This window comes from Citrus sinensis, chromosome 3, assembly GCF_022201045.2.
Source record: "Citrus sinensis cultivar Valencia sweet orange chromosome 3, DVS_A1.0, whole genome shotgun sequence".
Classification (NCBI taxonomy): Eukaryota; Viridiplantae; Streptophyta; class Magnoliopsida; order Sapindales; family Rutaceae; genus Citrus; species Citrus sinensis.
The window spans coordinates 22,217,310-22,239,132 of record NC_068558.1 but is presented as its reverse complement, the minus strand read 5'-3'; the positions used below and the strand labels follow the sequence as shown (position 1 = coordinate 22,239,132).

General features: G+C 32.6%; 1 protein-coding gene across 5 annotated transcripts; it reads left to right on the top strand.

The window, feature by feature from the left end:
• The first annotated feature begins 383 nt into the window (after positions 1–383).
• LOC102613080 (probable cyclic nucleotide-gated ion channel 20, chloroplastic) lies at positions 384–20,098 on the top strand. Of its 5 annotated transcripts, none has more exons than XM_052437385.1 (13): positions 387–678; positions 1,638–2,157; positions 3,801–3,992; positions 4,747–4,845; positions 6,991–7,128; positions 8,710–8,868; positions 10,012–10,272; positions 10,958–11,103; positions 14,040–14,117; positions 17,191–17,320; positions 17,959–18,205; positions 18,387–18,549; positions 19,777–20,098. In XM_052437385.1, the coding sequence occupies exons 2-13, from the start codon at positions 1,654–1,656 to the stop codon at positions 19,898–19,900; spliced, it is 2,241 nt and encodes a 746-aa protein (XP_052293345.1). In that variant the 5' UTR covers positions 387–678; positions 1,638–1,653; the 3' UTR covers positions 19,901–20,098. The 5 variants fall into 5 exon arrangements, with proteins under 5 accessions (XP_006478111.2, XP_052293345.1, XP_006478108.2 ...); XM_006478045.4 differs by having other exon boundaries at positions 388–678; positions 8,620–8,868; XM_052437384.1 differs by lacking the exon at positions 387–678 and adding an exon at positions 1,075–1,213 and having other exon boundaries at positions 8,620–8,868.
• Positions 20,099–21,823: the final 1,725 nt, after the last annotated feature.

The following is a 21,823-nucleotide window of genomic DNA, read 5'->3' as shown; positions in this document are numbered from 1 at the left end:
AAAAAAATTTAAAAAAAAACTTGAAATTTGTCATCATTATGTTAGAATTTTGTGTTTTTATCTTTACTCATTTTCTTCTGAATATAACCCAACAAAATAATAAAAATTCAACGTCAATAGCCAATAATATATTTGTCTTCGCTGACGTGGTATAAAAGTTGCAAATAAGCAATAGCCGCCAAAAGGCTAACAACTCGGAAAGAAACGACGAAGAGAGTGGACAAAAAAATCGTTCACATTGTGTTATAAAACAAAAAAAATATAAACAGAAAACAGAGTAAATAATAAAAAAAAATAAAAGCTTAAAATAAAAAAATAAAAAAATAAAAAATAAAACATCAAGGCAGTATCTAATTATTTTATTTATATTTAGCGGGGGAACAATTGCCCCATTCAATACGATGGCAGCGACTTGCCAATCAGACGGCTCCAGAGCTACTGTACTTACAACCACTCAACTGACTTTTCAAAGTCTTCCTTCAAACTCATTTTCTAAATTTTAATTTTGATGATTTAAAAGTCTTCGCCAACAAGTCTTCATTCCATCAACCAATAAAACGAATTGAAGCAGAGACACTCCTTACTCTTCTTCTCCAGTTCTCTCTCTTTGCTGAGTTTCAGCTGGCATTGCTCCTTTGTAGTTTCAGAATTAGCAGCTGACTCTTGAGCTTCAAGCAGGTTTGTTTCTTCTAATTTGATTAAATTATATTTCTATTTTCAAAACATAGTCAATTTGTTTTTTTCAATTGGTTAAAAGAAAGAAAATTAGAGGATTATGTTTTCGTCACTCGAGCGTATGCTAAAATGCGCCAGTTTCATGTTGTCATGAATCAGGAGTTGAAAAGCTGTAGAAATTTGGTAGGAGAAGTAGATAACATGCGAGTAAAATGCGGTGTTTTTATTTATTTATTTACTTGCTTTTATTAAGCTTGAGAGGATACCTAAAATGCCCTTGCTCAATGTACTACATTATTTACCCTTCATTCAAGTTTTGTGTTACAGTCAACTGTTTATGGAGTATGGACGATACATAATGAGTGAAAATTCTCTTCTACTTTTATAATTCATGGTTGGGGGATCTGAGAATTCTTAGTGGGCTTTAAGGTCAAACATTAACTGATAAGTGATGACACTGATGCTGTTCTAGCCGCAGCATGAGAAGAATGTGAGAGATAGAATAAGCTTAGGACGGTCGGAAGTTGCGCTCTGTTTGGTATTTTTATTTAGCGACGGCTTTAATGTTTTTGATGAACACTTACAACTGTAGTTTGAAAGTAAAGGTGATTTATCCCATAGTTTGATGAAAAAGTGATGTTACCTCTACTAGTTTCTGTCAAAATTATTAACAGTACTTGTGGCTTTTAATCTGTAGCACAACACGGTACCAAACAGAGCCTTACTGGTCACTATCAATCTGCTGAGATACCCTGATAAAGAAATGAATTTTGTGAAAGAATAGTCATTTGATTAAAGTCCTGCAGTTCCAGAAAATTGTTAATATTTAAACAAGTAAAACTAAGTTCCTCTGCCTTTTAATAACCACTATCATGTAGTTGGATGTTCAGTTAAGTTTCTCTGCCTTTGAGTAACTACTATCATGTAGTTTAATGTTTATTTTGTTTTATATCCTTTTCCAGGTCTATTTTTTGAGAAATGGCTGGTGATGAAAAAGATGAGATGCCAATGCTATCAGACTCTCAATCAAAATCATCAGATCGAAATTTTGATTTTCGACTTCAGACATTTGCTTCTAGGACCAGGAGTGCATCGATGTCTATTACTATGAACTCCACGGACTCCTTTGAACCTGAAGCTAATCTTGTAGGCCTTACTGGTCCTCTACGGAATGAAAGAAGAACACAGTTTCTACAGATGAGTGGTCCTTTATACAGTAACCGAAAACCTGACCACATATTCCGTAGAAACCAAGGAGTTACAGGTGTCAATCTGGTGGAAACTAAGGCAGAAAAGTTTCCTTCTTTCAGTGGAATGGATCAGAATGATTGGCTGGACAACAGATATGAAGCAAAAAATGAACATTTACTGAGGTCTGGACAACTGGGAATGTGCAACGATCCTTACTGCACAACTTGTCCAACATATTACAAAGCAACACAATCAAAGCACTCAAAATCTTCCGGCATATTTGATCCCAAGGTACTTTTCCTTCTCACGCTATTGAGTTGCTGCTTTGTATTGATGTTGCCTCTTTTTATGTACTTTGGGTGTAGTTCTCAGCTGTATAAAGGAATAACACTACAGCTCTAGCTAGCTACTTTGTTGTAGAGCTTTGTGATTTTGTGGATGTTCCATTCAATTGATTATGATGATGTCCTTATGTAATTAGAGCTGGCAAAATTTAACATGACTCGATTATCTGACACGAACACAACACGAATAAATGGGTGTGAGACATCAAATTTGACACGATTATTAAATGGGCTAGGTTCTGGTTGACACGATTTTTTTCCATGTCGAATTAGGATTACAGTTCTTGACCCATTTACCCGAACAATGACACGATTATATTTTCTATTTTAAATTAATTTTTAGGTTCTTGTAATTAAAACTCAAATATTGGACATGATTCTCTCTTTTTAATTTTTTTGGAAGGCGGACATACACACAGTGCTTTATTTATAAAATTTTACATAAATTTAGAACTTTAATATTGTAAATGTGTAAAATATTGATACATGTGTATATTTTATAATATCGATATATAATATTGTTTATATATATAATTTAAACTTTAAATAGTGTAAATTTGTAATAGTTTGGGGGTGTGTGTGTAACATTTGTTAAATAAATAGATATTAAATTGGTTATTGGGTAACCTGTTTATTTTCCGTGTAGGGTTTGGATCTCAATATTTTGGCACAATTATCAAATGGGTCGTGTTTAGGTTGATCTAAATTTAACACGACACAAAGTTGACACAACATGAACACGACTCGCTGACCCATTTTGCCAGATCTACACGTAATTGTGTTTTGTTAATGAGTGTCTTTGCTGGAATTTCTGAAACATATTTTTGCACATACTAATGCTCATACATGGACCCTAAACAAACTTATTCAATAAGTTTATTGATTGTTGTACCATAAATTGTCTTAATATTTACTTGAAAGTTTCTTTTCTTTCGCTTTTTTGCCTTCTGTATTGATATTAAGACTGCAATTTCTTTTCTCGCTTTCTACTTAACCGTAGCACTTGTTTTTTAAGTTGTTCTATGATGCCTTTTAAGGAATATTTGTTCATAATAGCAGAAATAATATATAGTCAATCTGATGAATTTTCATTTTATTTTGTAAGCTTTTGAAGTTTTTGTGCATAGTATGTTAATTTTAGTGTCATTAAATACTGTTACCTGTTAAATATGAATTTTATTTAATCTGTTAATTAGACATCCATCTATAATTAATAGAACTTTTGAGAAATAAGTACAAGACAACCTTACAAGCAAACACAAACATTTTAGCCCTTAATGTTAATTCCTAACTTCTAAGATCATTCTGTGAAATCTCGAAGACTACAGTAAAATTGATATTAATCTCAGCAGCTTTATTTGGAGGAGCTTCATTCAGCTAATCTAATGGATAAATCAATGCATCTGTTTGAATTTCTCTTGTTTTGAAATTTAAGAGAACATAGTTTTATAGCTATCTGGTCTCTGGGTCTTTTTCCTTTATTCAATGACTTTGTCATTTGCAACTGTCTATATGTTTTATTTTCTAGAATGATCTTATGGTACTGCTTCAACTTATTTATTCAATCTTCTCTGTTTTTTCTATTTACAGTTCCATAATGCTCTTTATGGGGATGCCAAAGGTTGGGCCAGGAGATTTATTTCTTCTTTGCAAAGATATGTTCCTGGGATTATGAATCCTCATACTAGAATTGTTCAGCAGTGGAAGCAATTTTTTGTTATAACTTGCTTGGTGGCAATATTTGTGGACCCCTTGTTTTTCTTCTTGTTGTCTGTACAACAGGTATGGTTCTATCTATTTTTTATATGTGGGAATATCATACTAATTTGGTCGTGAATTAATTAACATTCATACTTTGTGCTTTTAATATAAACCTCAAAGAAACGTCACAGACATAGAAGCCTCCTCCTTTTTCTTTTTTCCCCCCTCATTTTAACTTCACACATTGTTTCCACTTGATTTGGTTCAATAATTTGTTTGTAGCCTTTTGGGATCAACTAATTGCTTGGATTGCAGAACCATTTTTTTAAAGACCAATCTATATTAGAAACTGACTTGTGTGTCCTAGGATTCCTAGAATTCGAAGTTGTACACACACTGTTAAACAACCTAGTCTACAATCGGCTGCCCGACCATTTGTTTTGGGAGTGAAAGTGCAATTGCAGTAAACGGGAATAGAATAATAGATTATTAACAGGAGATGTATCTAATTATTCTTGGCAAATCCTAATCAATTCCATGGACAAGAATTGAATACATGTCAGTTGCTTGGAAATCAAAAAGAAAGTAAAATTCATACAACCTCAAAAAATGTTTTCTGTGTCTAGCAGCTGTTCGATTGTTCGATTAGATGTTTTATACAGCTTTTGCTTCCAATATTTTGCTAAAAACCATAGTTCATGATTTTTGATCAGTCATTTTTGGTATCATATGTTTGAGTTTCTTTAATAACTATAACATGGGCTTGTTCTAGATTTTTGGTTTATTGCTTGACGGTATTCCTCGTGGTTTACATAATCCCCTGTTTTGATTGCAGAATAACAAGTGCATAGTTATTAACTGGCCGTGGACAAAAGCAATTGTGGTCGTTAGAAGCATGACTGATCTCATATACTTTCTTAACATACTTCTTCAGGTAGATTGATTTTTACCTCTGCTATGGATGCTCTTTCTTGAACCTTTCTTTCTTGATTAAATTTACCATTATTAAATTGCCATGTTCTTGCTGCTTGGAATTACAACTAGAGCTACTTCTTTATATAAATATTTACTTATTTAGTTTTATTATCATTCAACTACCTAAAATTTTGGCTTAATATTATGCGGGCTTGTTCACGTTTAAAAAATGGGTATTTAACTACGTCTTTACAAGTGTATCACCTAATTATTTTACTGTTGACTTCTGTATCTTAAGATGGGTATATATTTTATGGATACCCCGGAGGGATAGTGAAAATTCAGGAATACCCACATGTAAAGGAAATAGGCAGCAGTATGTCATGGGATGATGTATATTTTGGGTAGTAAACCTGATGCGGCACTTAGATAACTCTTGCCCAAAGATGCTGTGTAAGCCTTGAGCTTTCTGCTAGGTAAGATAGAATGATTGCAGAAGAGCTAGAGATAGAGAATTAGAGCAATTGAGCCTATGAGAAGAGGACTTATATTAATTACAAGAATGTGTTTACAAGTGTGTTGCATTACAATGCTTGAATGCTTGAAGAAATGCTTGGTTTAGAATGCCAAGTGGCAAGCCTATTTATCGGAGAGGCTTGCCACATCTATCAAAGACTAGAGAATCCTTATCAAGAGATTTCCCCTTCTACCAAAATCTAGAATATTTCCTAGATATTTACAAGCTAAGAGTTCTAGAAATGGAACCTTCTAGGTTCAAGACCAAGCTTGTTCATTTTGGGCTTTTGTGGTAGACTTCTTGGCTCAGAATGGGGTAGCCTTCACAAAAGCCATGCTTTTACCCTTTCATCTTAATGTGAAAATAAAGATCTTAATCCGAGATTTTAAAAGTGGCCAGTTTTGCCCTTGATGTAAGAGATTGACATTTTCTCTTAACTAGTTTTCCCCTTTAGACTTGAAAAAAAAAAAAAAAAAAGAATTGACAGTAATTTGGGCTGCTAAGTCTATGCATCAATAGATTATGTATTTCACATTATATCCACATAAGAATGCAAAAAAAGAAAAAATGGTGCAATAATTTTAGTTTCAATTTGTGATGAATGTTATTAAATTATATGTGCTAAGAGAAAAAAAAAGAAGGATAAAGTTTTGATGTTATTTCGGTTCAAATATCTTTTAGTGTTTCAAGATGATGTGATAGACTAAATTGTACTACAAGACGGAATGATTCTAAAAGCTTTAATCGGTCATTTTTAAACAAATAGGATTTTAATGGTCATATTACTATCATAACAAGGGTAATATGGAATTCATAGAAAACATTTAAACTAAAATGAGATTCAAGGGGTGAAGTAGTATTTTTCACATTTTCTTTAACAACAAACTCTGAGAAAGATCAATATAAGTGGATTTTAGGGACTTTTATGACATTGACTAAAAAATTAGGACGTGGGACTAATTTGCCAAAGATGTGAGTAAAGCAATGTCCAAACATGAGGAGGTATTTGAAATTTCTCCCTTAATAGCATTGATTACATAATCTAGGGCTCCCAATGTCATATGATAGGGCTTATAATTTTTTTTTATTATTATTATTTTTTTAAGACATTCAGTAGCATTTGTGCACACGAAATTTAAAATAAAAACTTGTTCTGTTTTATTGTCTTCTTGGATTTGGATAGATTGGATTAAGTTCATATGCTGGGACTAGATTAAGGTAGGTTTATAAACTGTTGACTTCTTACAGATCCTCTGCTTTAAGTGATGTTCTGCCTAAAGACCTACATCTTAACTATGACATTTGTATCTGAATGATATGATAATGTATGTATATAGTAAACATAACCAATTTGCTAATTTGTAATTCTTCTGAAGTAGAAAAATGCTTAGGAACTACAACTTATTTCTCGCCCATATTTTAATCAGCAGAATTGAATTTGTGGAGATAATTTGATTAGTTTAATGTTCTAAGCAAATCTTAAGTAAATATGCGTTTAAAATTTGTTACTAAATCTTTTGTGAGCTATGGTTGCCTGATTCAGTAGATGTCATTGGCTCTTCTGTAGTCCATCTTTGACAAATGACTAGTAAATCCCATGATTATCCACCTGTCTGGTTATTTGATTAATCATTCGTGTTTTTTCAGTTTAGATTGGCTTATGTGGCTCCTGAGTCTAGGGTGGTTGGTGCTGGGGAGTTAGTTGACCATCCAAAGAAAATCGCTCTGAATTACCTCCGTGGATACTTTTTTATCGACTTCTTTGTTGCATTACCACTTCCGCAAGTGAGTTTACTTCATCATCCTCCATCCCACATTCTATTCCCCTTCCTCTATCTGTGGTAACCTCTTATTTCGTTGCTTTCCTCTTAAGATATTACATCTATATGGTTAATGTGAAAAATCTCTTTATTGCAAGATCAAGTTTGAGCTCTGGTTTGGGATTTAGGATCTGTTTGATTGACCATTTTAGTGCTGAATAGACATTCAGAGAACTTCATGATTTTTTTGGTCGCGTAAAAGGACTCTCAGTTGCAAGCAAAAGAATGGCTGAGAGGATTTTGTGCTTGGAACTTTTAATGATTACTGAAAGGGATAGTTAGTTCAATTTATCATGTGAAAAATGTAATCAAATTAGCCTTATTACTGCTGTAATTTTTCATTTTTATTTTATACCCATTTCTTTTTTCTCATCTCTGGTCAATATTTTTCTCATTCCTGTTTCCCCTTTCCTATCGTGGGGGAAAAATCCTAGCAGAACCAAATGGATACACTGTGTTTGTCTGTGTGTATGTGTTTTAAGTAATGCTATTTCTGGGATCATGACAGTACTTGATTGTTTGATATGGAGAGGGTGGAGAGTGGTCATGTTATTGTGTTTTGTTTTCTCTGTCCTTATTCTTATTAATAACCTTTTGTGCTTGCAAATAATTGCTATCTACAATTTTTCATGAATCCGTCATATTACCACATTAATTTTGTTTTTGTTTTGGCATAAATAATAAGAAATTGATTGAGCCCATTTTCAAGTATTACTTGTTGATAAAAGAACAGGATTGCAATCCTTTATGTATTCTGTCTTTTGAGACTTTACTGGTGGATTAAGTTTGAAGGATTTATGAAGATAATGATATTATGTTTGATGTTTTTCTAATTTGCATTAAAACAGAAAATTCTAGTAACCATAGAAGCATTTATGATTTCTAATAGCTTATGGCTTACACACGAGCAGAGGGCAGGTTGACTCATAATTAACCATGATAATAGAGTCCCTGCTCCAAGTAAAGCAATGGGCTTCACTTGTACAAGGATTGGGTTATTTGGATGGTTCAATCTGTGGGATCATTTGGCATTGTGGAAAACCGACTCATCTTATGATAACTTAACAAAAGGCAAAATATAGGTGTCCAAGGATTGGTCGACAGTTCTGAGCATGTACATAAATGCACGCATGTAAGTGTGCATGAGTATGCATGTGCTTCCATGTATGCAGGATGGTGTTGTAGATGATAAGATATAACTTTTTTTGCTTCATTAAGTTGTGCATTTGTGCTCCAAAAAAATGACATTTCTTATTAAAATGCATGTTTGGGAGAACAATTAAAAATGCTATTGTATGGGCAACTGCATCCTCTAATTTTCTTAAATCTGCTAAATGGCAGTTTGCTTGGTTCTATATCACTATGTAGCTATTTACATCCATGGCTTATGATGCAGGCTTTATTGTGATGTATATCCACTGTTTCTCTCTGAAGTAGTTCCTTCCCTTGTTTTCAGATCATAATCTTGTTAGTACTACCCAATATCTTGGGATCATCTGGCGCAAATTATGCCAAAAATCTCTTACGTGCTGCTATTCTTCTTCAGTACATTCCCAGGCTGTATAAGTTTCTACCCCTATTTGCCGGTCAGTCATCGACTGGCTTCATATTTGAGTCTGCATGGGCAAATTTTTTTATTAATCTTTTCACCTTCACATTATCTGGTCACATTGTTGGGTCAGGCTGGTACCTCTTCGGGTTACAGGTAAGCAACTTGTGGTTATAAGGTTAAAAACTTTGCTGTTTCTTTCTAATGTTTTTTTTTTTTCATTTGTTGCATCTGGAGATTATGTTTACCCTCTCGTATACTTTAGTTCTGCATGTTCTCAGTTACTGAACTTTTACAAATACATTGGTGAATCATCTAAGACATGAGAAGTGCAGGCATTGCACGGCCTGTGAACGATATTCTCTTGAAGCAATAGTTGAACACTCAGAAAAATTGCATCATTTTCCTTTTGATTACATTTATGAATCCATTAAGGTCTTAGTTTGCATTGCATTACTCGTCAGAAGATGATAAATCTTCAGCATTATTCAGTGCATTGGCAGTATATTAGGTGTTCTGTAACTTCGGAATTAGAGATAATTTCTTATTTCTTACTGTAGTTGCTGATAAATTGTTTTTGTATAAGTTGAAATTCTTGTGGGTAAGCCATATGTAAAATAAATAAGAAATTTGAGTAGGTTCATTACTAGTTTTGAAAGATTGAGTATTTCTCATCAAGTAGATGGGGCTTGAACTTTGTTTTTTACTGAAATGTGGAAACTAATAGATATGTTCAATTTTCATTGTGTGCATTATACCAATTAAAATGAAGCAGGAACCTCTCCAACACAAAAAATATGATAAATGCCGTTACATTCAAACCTCCAGTTAGCAGTGCATACAAGCAGTATTAAAACCCAATTCTTTTTCTATTCCTTTCTGTTAAGTTGTTCATGCACCTAATCTTGATCAATTCATCATATTAACCTTTCTGTTGGTTAAGTTAATTTGTTTTTCACATTTTGATTTCATTATGTTCAACTTGATACACTAGTAATATGATCAGCTAAGCATTATTTGGGTACTTAAGAGATTGTCAGCTAAGCCTTATTGGCTATTCTAGTAGTTCATGACTTTTATGATTTTATACACAATGCTATTTTCTTGTTCTACTTGGTTTGACATTGTGGGCTGTGTTTATTCATTTATCTTTGACGTTTTGCTTGCTTCATATTTGTGGTTGCTCAATTTGGGGGGAGGGGTTGAAATTATCTTATAAAATAATTGCAATGGCATGGAAGTTTTATGAAATAAAAAGTTATTTATTTCTCTTCCTTCCCCCACTCTTTCCTGTACCAGAGGGTTAATCAATGTCTTCGAGATGCCTGCCACAATTCTTCAATCCAAGATTGCAAAAAATTCTTAGATTGTGGCCATGGGAATGGTGGTGCAGAATATAGTCAAGATCAAACATGGAAGAGCTGGAGTGGCAATCAACAAGCTAGTGATTGTTTTGAGAAGGATAAATTTTCTTATGGAATTTATGAACAAGCTGTCAAACTTACTACAGAAAATAGTATCATCACCAGATATGTGTATTCACTGTTTTGGGGATTCCAGGTAACTTTTAGTGACCTCTGCGTTTTGCCCATTCCTTTTATGTTAAAATTTTTAACTAACTTCTAATTTTTATATTTTAATTTTCTTTTAATATTATATGAGTTACTACCCAAAAGCTTGCCCATCATGACTGGGAACTTTGGACCACCTCAAGAGGTTATACAAGTTGAACCAACTACCACTAAGTAACTTAGAAATGCAATCACTTGGTTTTAGGCCAAATAGTTATGCAAATGGTGTTTCAAAGAAAATTTGCCCTGTGGTCATACAGTAACATACTGAGTGTGTGTTTCTGAAGCTCTTGTGGATTATACCTCAAGGTGGGAATCGAGCCTGATAATACCTAACAAATTTGCCTCATATTTCATAGTGCGAGGTGTGTCATCAGTAATCATTTCTATTTTTATCATCTGTTGCTCTTGAATGACAGTGTACCTTTTTTTTTTTTTTTTTTGTTCTGGAATGGAAGCTCAGGCTTAATTGTACTGTTATTGCACAATTGTAATGATGTTTTGACATATTTAAAGAATCAATATCCATTTTTCCTTGAAATACTTCAACAAGTTAATCCACATGCTTTCTGTATCTGTAAAGCTTTTTCTTTTTCTTTTTTTGGTAATTAATGAAATATTATTTATTTAACTGAGTAAGCTTGTTAACATATCTTTTTTGTTGATATATGAAGCAAATCAGTACTCTTGCGGGAAATCAAACCCCCAGCTATTTTGTTGGGGAAGTCCTTTTTACCATGGCCATCATTGGAGTAGGCCTCTTGCTCTTTGCTTTTCTCATTGGAAATATGCAGAACTTTCTCCAGGCTCTTGTAAAGAGGTATAAACTATTAGTTCTTTTACTCATAAATTTTCTTCTATAAGTTGCTTTAGAAGATTGCTAAGTGGCTATTATTTTGATAATGTTACATATCCCAAATATTGCCCAAAAATGCATCCAAAATTTGGTGTCATGATGTGGCATCCATCTAATGGATGATAAATTTTCGCAATTTATAATAATTAATTGCATTATTTCACCATCCACAAAATGAATGCCACATCATTTGAGATAATTTTTGAGACATATAGCATTATTTTATTACTTTTCCTTGTGAACTTTCATACTGTCAATTGAATAAAAGAATTGTTCATACCCTTTTAGATATCAATACTTCTAGATTTCCCAGGAAATAATCCGAGAGATTTCGCCGAAGTAATGTCTTATAACTTCTGAAATTATTTATTTAATCATCCCGCCATCCAGTGGATGAATGACACATCACTTGGGATGAAATCTCTCGAGTTATTACTTTGGAAGTATAGCATTACTCATTAGATATATTCTCTCCCTAAAATGAACCCTTGAAATGGGATGTATTTGGTTGTAATTTTTTAATTTGGATGTTGTGTTTAGGAATAATTAGTTTAGGGTAATGGCACATAACCCTTTGAAGTTTTCGCCTGAAAAGCACATTAATCCAAGTGCTTTTAGCTCGTGAAAGATGCCTCCTACCTCTTTATAAGCTAAACATCATTTTAGTTCTGTTGTACAATTTTAAGTTGAGCCCCCAAATGTTTAATGGAATTTTTTTCAATTAATTTTCAGAAAATGACACATTCTTATATCTACCCTTTAAAACTGAGTACAACCACATTTCAGTCTAAGTACTTTAAAAATATAATTTGTATTTTCTAACCTTATACAATAACACATACCCATAACACTACATTATAATTAGTTTTACAAAATAAAATATTATTATTTCTTCTGAAAAAACTTAAAAGATAAGTAGTATTCAAAAAGTAATGTATTCTTTCGAAATATTAAGATTTGTAAAATAAATAATATTTCCCATCTTAATTCAAGCCTTTCGGAAGTTTATTTAAGTTGGTGATTTTATTAATTTTATTGTCAAATAAATTAGAAATTAAATATTATCAGTTATTAAAAATAGGGTCAAGCTAGTCTAATTAAAATTTTTTATTTAGAATTTTGACATAAATTCGCGTTTATTGATATTGTGCAATCTAATGTGAAATATTCAAAATAAAAAAAGTAGCATTCAGTGTTACGTGGATTAGAATTGATGTCTAAATTTTAAATAAAAAATTTTAGTTAAATAGCCTCACGCTTTAAAATAACAATAGTAAACTTTTATATTGATGAATGTTAAAAGTTATAAAATAATCTTATCCATCCTTAATAAATAACATGATGTGATTATTTCACAACTTGTAACAATTAATTAAAATATGTTTATATATTGAAAATTAAAAACTAAATAGACTTACAAAAGAGCTTATTCTAAGATAGATTGTACTATTGTGTAGGTATTAATTTCATTTCAACAGTAAATAACTAAATTAATTCATCAACTTAAATAAACTTTATGGGAGTGCTTGGTTTATGATGAATATATTATTAAAAATTCTAATACTAATATTTAACAAAATAAAATGCTTTCCATATAATTCTTAAATTGTTTTAGTAGAAAAAGAAAAAATGTTTATATTTTAATTAATTGTTCCAAGTTGTGAAATTTTATTGGTGATTTATTACGCAAAATTATAGTTTAACAAAATTATAATAGGGGTATTTGTTGGTTATTGAAGTTAGGAATTACAAGTCATGTTTTGAAAGTATATGGACTACAATGTGTACGGATTAAATTTTAGAGGGTAAATGTAGGGGATTTCTCTAATGAGTTGAAAATTAATAGAATAACATCTATTTGTGTTAAACTTTTGGGTTTACGGAATTTTCCTGACCAAACACTTGTATGTTTATTTTCCTAAACTTCAGGGTATATGTCATGAGTTGAAAGTGTTTGGCCCAATGAGGTTTTTTTTTTTTTTTTTTCCACCAAACATATTAGGATTATATGTCATCATGCATTAGTTTGAGTAATACTACTCTTCCAAGTGTCGTACCAAGTTTTCAATCCAAGTAATGTGACATTTATTCCTTCAATGGTGTAATAAGTAATTTTACAAGTTATGAAAACTTACCTTTGAAAGGATGAATGTACATCACCTAGGATTCAAAACTTAAGTTAGCATCTTGGAAATGTAGTATTGCATATTATTTTTGCTTGTTTTTTCTATTGCTTTGAACTTCTTTTTCTAGATTAGGGACTTCTAGCTCTGCCATACAACATTTCTTAAAAAACATTTATGGGGCCAATAACATTGGCCTTAATTTTTACGTCTCCTCAAGTGAGGATACAGTTTGTCACCTTCTATCAGGTAGATCCTTGAAAACTATTGAAATAACTGAAGTTATATACTCCTACACATTCTGCAGTCAAAATTCAATATTGCAATGGCAATTTAGTTTAGAAAAGGTCACTGACCTACTTGTTAGAGATGGAAAAACTGACATAATTTTCTAACATCTGTGACCTATATGTAAACAATAAATATGCCATAGTCCTTTTAACTGTAATTTCATTTAATGATACTCTATCAAAATTTTTGTCTTGTTATAGAAAAGTTTATCTATCTTATTAAACTTCCAGTCTAGTCAAATAAATATCACAACTCATTAATTTCATTGCATTGAGCCATTATGTTTTCTCTATCTATGTTAACCTTGAACATCTGGCCACGCTTAGTGTTTTAGAAAATTAATATGATAGAAGGCCAAGAACATGGAAATATGATATGATTTTTCAAAATTGCATTGTTATAAAAAAAATTTGTTCTGGGTGATAAATTTGTCGCAAAGACCTTCAAATAAATGTTTTTGCTTGATGATTTTGTTTGCTTTCACAGGAGGTTGGATATGTCATTAAGACGTCGTGATGTGGAGCAATGGATGAGACATCGACGCTTGCCTGAACAATTAAGAAGGTATTTCAATATCTAGGCTATAGTAGTTATCCAGTGTGGATGTTTGAATGTTTTAAAATGTGGACTTGATGCCAAACAACATTGTCTGATTAGAAATTGGTATTGTCTTGTACTTAGACGACACTGTCTAGCCTTGATTTTGCATTTTAAAATATATGCATATCTGCAATGGAGGACTATATACAAAAGGTGGGATTATTTTAAAGTAAAAATTTTACTTAAAAGATTGACATTGCATTATAAATCTAACGGGGTAGAGACAGTAGATGAGTTGGCTTGCTCTTTTTTATTGTATATGCACACACACCCATGTACAAATTGTGTGTGGAGTATATGAGAATGAGAAGTGGCATCACATTGGCGCGTTTACTGATCGGTTAGGGGTGAGAAAATTTGGGTTCGGATTGGGTTTAAATCAACCAGATCGAGTTTCGAATAATCGGGTTTGGAAAATTAATTCGAATTCAATCCAAACTTGTAATCCGATCCGAATATAGTTTGGATCGGATAGGATCGAATAAAAAATTTGTCATAGATAGCTTGTGTGTATATGGTGTTCCAGATTGGATTAGGTTTGACCAATCCGATCACAATCTGATTGGTTAACCTGATACATCTGCATCTGATCCAAACCTAAATTTTTTAGATCGGGTCGTATCGGGTTATTTGCTCACCCCTATGATTAATAATTGGAATTGGAATAGACTGGAATTGAAAAGGGAAATGAGAATCAAGGTGTGTTTTTCTATTGTTCGGGGTAGGTGATATAACTGAAGTAATCTAGGAGGTTAGCTGAAGTGATTTGGGAGGTGAACTAAATTTTTTTGAGTTTGAAATATTATGAAGAGCTCAGTGGAGCTCGTGGGAGTCAATTTAAAAAGTTGACATGGGGATTTTTTTTTGACATGTGGATTTTTTTTAGTTTGAAATATTATGAAGAGCTCAGTGGAGCTCGTGGGAGTCAATTTAAAAAGTTGACATGGGGAGCTTAAGAAAACTTAGGGAATAACTCTTCAAGGATAGCTTTAGGGGGTTGTCCAGGGAATTCAGTAGAGCTCTAAGATAACTCAAATGAGCTCATATATTAAAATACGATGGGCATCAAAACCATTATAATAAGAAGAAAATAAGCATAAACAATAAAGAACACTTTGGCCTACATCTACTGAGTAACATATCTCTAATCCACTATATAAATAAAGTATTACATAATTTGCTTTACAAGATCAACAAAACCTTATTAAAGGTTGTTTATAATGAACGATAAAATGAGGAAATGTGGGTCTTATAGAGATTAGAGAGTCTTCTAAGAGAAGAATAAGGAAAAAGTTTCTTTAAGAGATGAGATGGCCAGAATCTTTTTTTATGGTATGTAGCCCCACACAAAATCTTTTCTGAGGGTATCAAGGGATAGTTGAGGAGCGTTGACGTGTCATTTCCTCATTGCTATGCTCATTTAATTATTCTTCTATTGGTCCTTTGCATTTTAGCCTAAAGGACAAAGATATTTATTCTTTTCTGATGTTATGTAGCCCACGCAAATGAGAACTCCAATTGTCATATTTGAATTTCAATTTTACCCCCTCGAAGTGGGGTAATTTTTTTGGAGCTGCCCTCTCAAGGAGTACCCCTAGCTTGCCCTGGAGCTATCTTTATTCAATAGTGTTGATTTTTCTTCTCTTTTATTTTTTACTACCACGTGTCACTTGTTCACTGGTCCAAATCAATGTCTTAAATTTACCCCCAAACAATTACTATACTCTATTTGTAACTTTCTAATACTAGTTATATATATATATATTCAATTAGACCAAATCATAATACTTTTTTTAATAAATTAAAGCAGTGATAAAATTTTATCTCCTTATAATTTCAGTTCATTCAAAAAATATATAATTTAATCATTTTATAAAATAACTCTCTAACTCCAGTTGAAAAAAACTATAGTTGAATTGGGGACATATATAAAAACAAAATAAAAACTTTATTCTTTTATTAAATATTATAAAATCTGAAGGGGCATTCATGAATTTTTCCTGGGATAGACCGGGCTATAGCCAACTGTAGGTCCACCACTGGTGAGATTGCCCGCTATTATATTTTCTAAAATGATTTCTCGTTGTCTCTTGTTGTTATCTTCTTCATGTTAATTGTAACATTCTTTCTTTTCTGTTTTCTTCTTGGTAAGATTTGAGTTTAAGACCAAAATGCAGCCCAACCACATGGTAAAGATCTGCTACAGTTTACAAGCCCTCTGGCACATGTCGCCTTCCCTTTTAGTAGAACAACATTAATACAATTGGAAAGAACCAATGCTATACATTTTATCGTTCAAAAGTAATCCATGCTTACCCCCCATCACCTTTATGGAGCTTTTATAAGTTTGTCCACTGCATTATCTGATAATATGGATAGTGACTACAATTTGATTTTTAAGTATATTTGCCATCCACAAAGAGGCTGTTCATTCAAATTTTCCACTTCTTAGTATGCAAATCTTGTATAAAACCTGAATGAACAAATGTAAATCATCTAATTCGGTCATTACCACTGAGAAAATTTTATTTAGGTTTGAATTACAGAAATGAAATCAACTTCAGTACTTCAAAATTAGTAGGTTTTTCGAGGTGTAATTCGACAAATGCGAAATAGAACCGTTTGGAGAAGAAGCACACATTAAAATATGTTTTTCTTTTCATTTTTGTATACAGATGTACACTGTGAAGACCCTTTTTATCTGCTAGTAAGATATTTATCTCACTTGGTTTCAAAGTAAAAAATCTTTGTAGCCGCAAAAATCTAAATAGTCAAAATATATTAAAGGATCATATAAACTAGTTAGTATAACAAACAACTCCATTATCCTATTCCTGAAGACTGGTCTAGGCTTCCCTTTTAATGAGCTACCCAGTCTCCAATAGCTACTGGCTGACTAACCATAGGCTGCAACTTTTCCCTTCCCTTCGGAAGTGATTCTGCGCTTTAAAGATGGAGTTGATGAGAATTTGTGATTTTTCATCTAGTTCTTTCATCACAGATCATATATTGACGGAAAATTTGCTTTTCTGAATAGGCAAGTGCGAGAAGCTGAACGATATAATTGGGCTGCCACCCGAGGGGTGAATGAAGAAATGCTGTTCGCGAATTTGCCTGAAGATCTTCAGAGAGAGATAAGACGCCACCTCTTCAAATTTGTTAAAAAGGTAAGATACAGAATGTCCTATTCCAATTATTAGTAGTTTCTTTAAAATGCATGTACTATGGATAAAATAAGTATATCATGTATTTCAGATCTTAAGACCTATGATGCACCAAGTACACCTAAGAACCAACTGAGCTTGCTATCGATTAGTTTGGGAAAAGTCATGTGATGTTTCAAAATCAGACTTCAGTAGAATGTTGCAAATCCCAAATAGAAAGCAAAATGCGTAATTAGAAAAAATAAAATAAAAAGCATTGAAATTCTGTGTATTGAGCAGGAAGGCAAGACAACATCCTTTGACTTGCTAAAAGTGGCTGAGCTGGATCTTTATAGGAGACTTTTGCGTGAGTTCTACCCTGGGGGTCTAACCATTTGATTGCTTTGGCAATATAGTTTCATGAATCAAAATAGACATTCAATTAAATGAGAAAATTGTTCTGTAAGACATGTCAGAATAATTTTTCATGCACATGTGATGACTAGGCATGTATACAATAACCAGCCAAACTCTTTGGAGTATAAACTAAAAGCTTTTTTGCCCAAGAACATTCTAGATAGCCAAGAATGTTAAAAGATTTTTAAGCTCTTAAAACTGAGTCCAGCAAATGACAGGTAATTTGACAATGTGACTTTTTGCAGGTTCGAATTTTTGCCCTGATGGATGAGCCAATATTAGATGCTATTTGTGAGAGATTGAGACAAAAGACATACATCAGCGGAAGCAAAATTTTATATCGTGGTGGTCTGATAGAGAAGATGGTTTTTATTGTGCGTGGCAAAATGGAGAGCATTGGAGAAGATGGGATTGCAGTGTGCTTATCTGAGGGGGATGCTTGTGGTGAGGAACTTCTTACATGGTGTCTTGAACATTCTTCAGTAAACAGAGGTATTCTCATGACGATTATATCCAGGTCTAATAAACTTCTTCTCTTGGTGTGAAAATCTGACTGCATGTTTCAAGATTTAAAATCTTTGGCCAGCTAGGTTGCAGTTGTCTTACATGATCACACTGTAAGATCTCTTAGCATGACAGCCAAAATAATTCATGGGCATCGTTTCCATTGCAGATGCTAAAAGATATAGGATCCCTGGGCAGCGGTTGCTCTGCAACAGGACGGTAAGATGTTTAACTAATGTAGAAGCATTTTCACTTCGAGCTGCAGACATTGAAGAAGTAACCAGTCTTTTTGCGAGATTCTTGCGGAGTCCTCGTGTTCAAGGAGCCATAAGGTATTTCTACTAATATCTACATCTTATTGCATACATAAGCAATATGTTGAGACAACAGTCTTGGACTAATTTTCATGTAAAATATTTTTTTAGCTAGATTCATTTCATTCTTCATCATTTTCTAATTAAAAAATTGGAAAAAGCATTTCAAATTAATCTGCAGTATATTCTGTAATTTCAATGGGCTTGAAGAAGGACTTGTTGTGAAACCTGAACTTTGTGGAACTAGTTTAAGTATATGATTAAATGGTTCAACTCGAGAGTTCATCCTGCTTCCAAATTATTGATAATAGCGTTATTTCTAATCATGACACTATTTATTTTTTGATAACCTGCATCCATTGAGATGGATTCTGCATTTGTAAAGATGTTTTTTTCAATAAAGAAAATTGCTAATTAGTTGATATTTAACAAAAGAAATATGCTAAATACTATTATGAGCTTGAGCTTAGACCCAGTGTGTATGCAAAGTGTCTTGTGTAGATGGTTATTCTAGTTCTGTTAAAGCTTCCTTTTGCGTAGACCCTACAGCTTTGATTTGATTATTCTAATCTTCCCCAAAATAAATTATTGAAATGTTCCAAAGGGATAGCCTGCAAGTAAGATCCTATGTTGTTACTTCAGGTCTTTTGTCCTATTCCACTTTGATTGCTACTGTGTTTACGAACATGGAATCTCTAGAAATCAATTTGAGCCTTCCAGTGGTGGGTGCTTTTACGATGATAAATTTTATGGGTTCATCTACCTTACAAACAATTGTATGGTACTATCTTCACAAATTTTAGGTTACTCATCTCAAGTTAGGGCATAAATCTACAAGCATGATCTAAAATCTATGACACAGAATTTGTGACCAATGATGATGAATTTTGCGACGGTAGTAACATTCAAGTGTTGTACGGTAGTATCTCCCAACTTTTACTAGTGAGTATTACTACAGACATTTTGCCGTTCTACCTTCTTCTTATCCTTAACTTCCATACTAACTATCCAAGCAGGCTTTGCAAACTTTAGAACATACTTACATCTACAGCTGTTATATTTGGTAATTAATAATTATCAGCTTCAGAAATGGTTGTAAAACTTTGGAATTTTATATCTGATTCTGTTGGGTTGATGGATTCAAGCTTTTTGCTGAAACCTTCTTCTTCAACATTTTGTTCAGAAACAGAATATCTTGATATATTTCCTTTATATTTAATTGTATCGCATTGGTTTTCATAATAGGTATGAATCACCCTATTGGCGATGCCGTGCTGCTATTGTGATTCAAGTTGCGTGGAGATACAGAAAGAAACGTCTGAATCGTGCAGATACTTCTCACTCTCTGTCGAATCAATCTTCCAGTTGATTTTCTAGTCCTTGTAATCACTAATACATTACAGTAAGTCAGGCACCTTTGTATAGAACACCGTATAGGCTTTAACCATTACATACCTATAGAAATTTCTGCCTTAATATCTGCTTTTGATGAGGTTGAATCAATTTTTTAGGATATAATCAATCACTGATACCATTCTTATTATTAATATCAATATTGTTCTTCTCATTGCTAATTTTTTTCATTTAATACCAGCAAGTAAATTATTGTCTAAGAAGCTGATGTAGCTACAATTACGAACTCAAAAGAAGGGACTTGGGTTGTGGCCTGTGTTCACCTGTGCATATATCTCTCACGATCAAGATGACGCCATTTAAACTTCTATTTTTCTTTATCTTTAATGATTACTTGAAAATTTAAGGGTCAAAATTTTTTTGTATTTTACTGTAACTTGAAGAAGTTGATGTAACTATTTCAAAATTTATTAGCATTGTAACTTCCCCAGCTAATAAATTGTGTTCATGGTAAAAATTTGTTTTCGCAAGAAAATATGCGATTTTCGTAAACTAAATGCCTGTTTGGTTGGGTTTGAAACTTCCAAAAATTACAAGGTTTTAGGAATAAAATAAATTAGGTGACAAAACGATTTTCTTTATAAGCAAAATGAGACTTAAAATTTTTTAATTTTGTTTTTTAAAATCTTTATATACGAGATAGATCTTCGTAGGAGATATATTATTACATGAAGCGTCTGGAATAGTTAATTCTGGTTGCGGAGGGCAGGTAATATAAACTATAGCCGGAATTCGATAAGTACATGTTATTTGTTGACGGAGATATCCATATTAAAAGTATGCCCAGTAATATCAAAATAATTTGACAACTTGTTTATTATAAAGATTATTTGTAAATTAATCTCAATGAAATGATGACTATATGAGGATGAATTGTATATTTGATAATATACATGAAAATTATGCTTGATTAATAACAAAATAAGGATTGAATATATACTATTATGATAATTCAGTCTGGCCTAATCCAAATAACGTATAGTGTTACGTAGACAAAGGCAATTTTTTTACCAATTAATTTTGGATTTTTATCTTTATGCAGACACCCGACTTCACAAAATACACAAATATATGATAAACAAATGATCATTTAGTCTCTATAGTTTAAATCAATTATATCAATTTAGTTTCTATATTTTTAAAAATTACTCGAATACTTCACACAGTTACTTTAATAGCTATTAGATCTAATTTTTGGAAGGTAATTAGTAGTTCTATAAGATAAAACTTCAAATTTAAGAAACAAAAAATCTAACAGACAATGATGAAAAATAGATAATAACTAAAGACCCGTTTGGGGCAGCTGCGCTGCCACTGCGCAGCTGCTCCCCAGGCCAATTTTAGGGGAATATTCTCCTAAAATTGGCCTGGGGAGCAGCTGCGCGGTGGCAGCGCAGCTGCCCCAAACAGGTCCTAAATAGACTTCAAAGGAATCAGCTATACAAGAGAGAGGTCTTTTGAGCAACTATTCTATGACTTAACTGGTGCATTACCTTAACGTCCCCAAAACAAAAACATAATTAAAATAATATCTTTTTCCGAGAATTGATAGGAGAATAGATTAGACCTTTTGCTTTCAATTGGACTAACTCCTTGAGGATAGATCTCATCAAATTTATTCTATCATCCAACAAATTTATTAATCAAGTAAATGTGTGTACATATATACATCTCTAAGTTATGTAATTCGGGTAGATAATTGATTATGGGGTAAGTCCTCAAATATAAATTTTACTAGGCAAAACAACTAACAAGAGGACACGGTTGCAACTGTACAAAGGCAAATTGAAAAAGGAAAATGTAAAGCTGTCCATATATATAAATGCATGGCTGCTTCTTTAAAGCCATTATTGTTTTGTCACAACCAAAACAACAACAG